Raw genomic sequence first — 2,500 nt, forward strand, 5'->3', positions numbered from 1 at the left:
TGTGTGTGTGTGTGTGTGTGTGTGTGTGTGTGTGTGTGTGTGTGTGTTAATGTGTGTGTGTGTGTGTGTGTGTGTGTGTGTGTGTGTGTGTGTGTGCGTCCGTGTGTAGACATGTGTGTATAAGTGCTTGTGTGTCTGTGTAAGTGTGCATGTGTGTATGAGTATGTGTTTTAGCCTTTGTGAGTGTGTGCATTTAGATATGCTAATATGCATATTTGCAAGTGTATGTGCATAGATGTATGTACATGCATGTGAGTGTGAGAAGATATGTATAACTATATGTTATATAATTAAGAGTCATCTCCAATTACTACGAATCTGGCAAATATAAGAGCACATATGGCAAATACCAAAAATCATCATAGCTGAAGACAATAATTTTTTTTTTTTTTTTTTTTTTTTATGTAATGGCATATATTTGGTGTACTCAGCAATACTAAGTTAAGATTAACAAATTTCTTAATTCATCTTAAAGAAAATTATATTCCTCTTAAAGAAAAAAATATTCTAAAACACCTTTATTAAGGTTTTCTGTGATTTAATCACATTAAAGAAACTAACCTGCAGCTTGTTGGACAGGCTGAGCCGATATAAGGCTGGTAAGTGTTGATGCTGATGACACAGTTATGGGTTTTGTTACAACAGTGACAGACTTTTTAACACCTTCACCCTTAAAAAAAAAGAGTAAAAATATTACAAATAATTGTCTACATTTTTTTTTTTCTAAAAATGTATATACCCTAGATGGAATTCTCCTCAAGACAAAGTGAATATTTGCCAGTAAATACAGTTCTCAGAAAAGACCAAGATTTAAAAATATCACTCTTCCAGTAAACTAATAAAGTTGCATATATAATACAAAACTCTTTACATGTTGACATATATACATATTAAACTGTTATTGAGTTCATCACTAAGTTGTACAGTATATCTCAAATGATATTCCCGACTAGTGACAGAAAACATCAACAGTATGATCTGGCAATACATATCACAACCCATTTCTGAGCAACTGACAGTTCAGTACACTTGCCCACTGCCAATGAAGATTTAAAAGTGAAGGCAATAAGAATAATTGCACTTTTGTAAATCACATGTATCATTACAAATACTTACATTTGAAACAATAATGACATTAGGCTGTGTGTGCTGAGCCAATGTGGTAGCAGAGGAAGCAGGAGCAACTCCTGTAGGTCCTCCTGCAGCTGCTACAGCTGCTGCTGCTACTGCAGCTGCTGCCTGCTGAAATTCATTTTCAAAAGTTTACATGTCATATAACCAAATCCTTATATAGATAAAAAAGGAGAAACAGAAGAAAGCATTGGAACAACTGAATGTGATGAAATCCAGTCATAACAATTTCTTCCACAAACCTGTTGTATTGGTTGTTGCTGTTGTGGTTGCTGCTGTGCTTGTTGAGGCTGTTGTTGTGCTTGCACTTGAATCTGCTGCTGGCCAGGTTGCTGTGCAGCAGACTGTTTGAGAGAGTCAGCTATATCCTTCTTATAGGTCCCAGGCATGAATGTGGAGAGTGCTGCTTGCCCTGCCACCTACAGAAAGTCAACAATGATCAAGAATGCATGGCTAACTAAAACATCACAATTATTAAATATAAACACAGCATTAGATATATTACTTAATCAGTAGGTACATACCCTATGTGTTATTTTAACACTCTTCCTCCAGTCTTCAGTAAATATTTCTTTGAATTGTTGAATGTATCGACACACCTGCTGCTGGGTTCCCAATGGAAATCTAAAACATAAGGACAAAGTATCCATACAAATATCCTCTAACACTTATATATATATTAATGCACGTGCATGCGCGCGCGCACCACACACACACACACACACACACACACACACACACACACACACACACACACACACACACACACACACACACACACACACCACAAAAGTTAACAAAATACTTCTGAGGAGTTTTTGAGAGAAAAAAAAAAAAAATATATATATATATATAATAATAATAATTCATCAAATAACAATACAGTAAATACCTGAAACAGGATTCAAAATCATAACCACTTATTTTTCTAACAAATAAGCTTACTTGCATGTGGATCCATTTTGCTTTCCCTCCTGGTAATCACGGTCAACATACAATTCCCCAAAATACACCTCATCTGTCTTCCTTTGAGATATTGTCAGCCTGGAAAAAAATTTCAGATCATTAAAAACTATCAGATAAAGAAAATATGAACAAAAGATGACAATTTGAGCAGTCAGCATCATGCCTGATATAAAATGTTCAGAATATGAAAAATTCAAAGCACATTAATACTTAAAAACATAGTGTTTATATCCTTATCAAAGTTTTGTATAGTCTTACTTTGTGTGGTAGATCCTTCCCTGTCCTCTTTCAGTCTCAAGCACCAATTCCTCAATGAATACAAGAGAGTTATCTGTTGTATAATTTGGTCGTTCATATGTACGCGCCACTTTTGAAACATCTATATTTTCTGGAACAGTTAAAT

General features: G+C 34.9%; 1 protein-coding gene across 3 annotated transcripts in view; it reads right to left on the reverse strand.

Moving 5' to 3' along the window:
* The window catches only part of LOC119582538 (transcription factor SPT20 homolog), a 20,074-nt gene that overhangs the window by 12,781 nt on the left and 4,793 nt on the right, over window positions 1-2,500 (reverse strand). For all 3 annotated transcript variants that reach the window (XM_037930862.1, XM_037930861.1, XM_037930860.1), the window contains exons 7-12: window positions 2,356-2,500; window positions 2,077-2,175; window positions 1,656-1,755; window positions 1,374-1,550; window positions 1,117-1,242; window positions 562-670 (exon numbers count right to left, since the gene is read on the reverse strand). The exon at window positions 2,356-2,500 is cut by the window's right edge and continues 31 nt beyond it. In XM_037930862.1, the coding sequence (XP_037786790.1) occupies window positions 562-670; window positions 1,117-1,242; window positions 1,374-1,550; window positions 1,656-1,755; window positions 2,077-2,175; window positions 2,356-2,500 (756 nt within the window). The remainder of the gene's footprint in view (window positions 1-561; window positions 671-1,116; window positions 1,243-1,373; window positions 1,551-1,655; window positions 1,756-2,076; window positions 2,176-2,355) is intronic.

This window comes from Penaeus monodon, chromosome 16 (genome assembly GCF_015228065.2).
Source record: "Penaeus monodon isolate SGIC_2016 chromosome 16, NSTDA_Pmon_1, whole genome shotgun sequence".
Lineage (NCBI taxonomy): Eukaryota > Metazoa > Arthropoda > Malacostraca > Decapoda > Penaeidae > Penaeus > Penaeus monodon.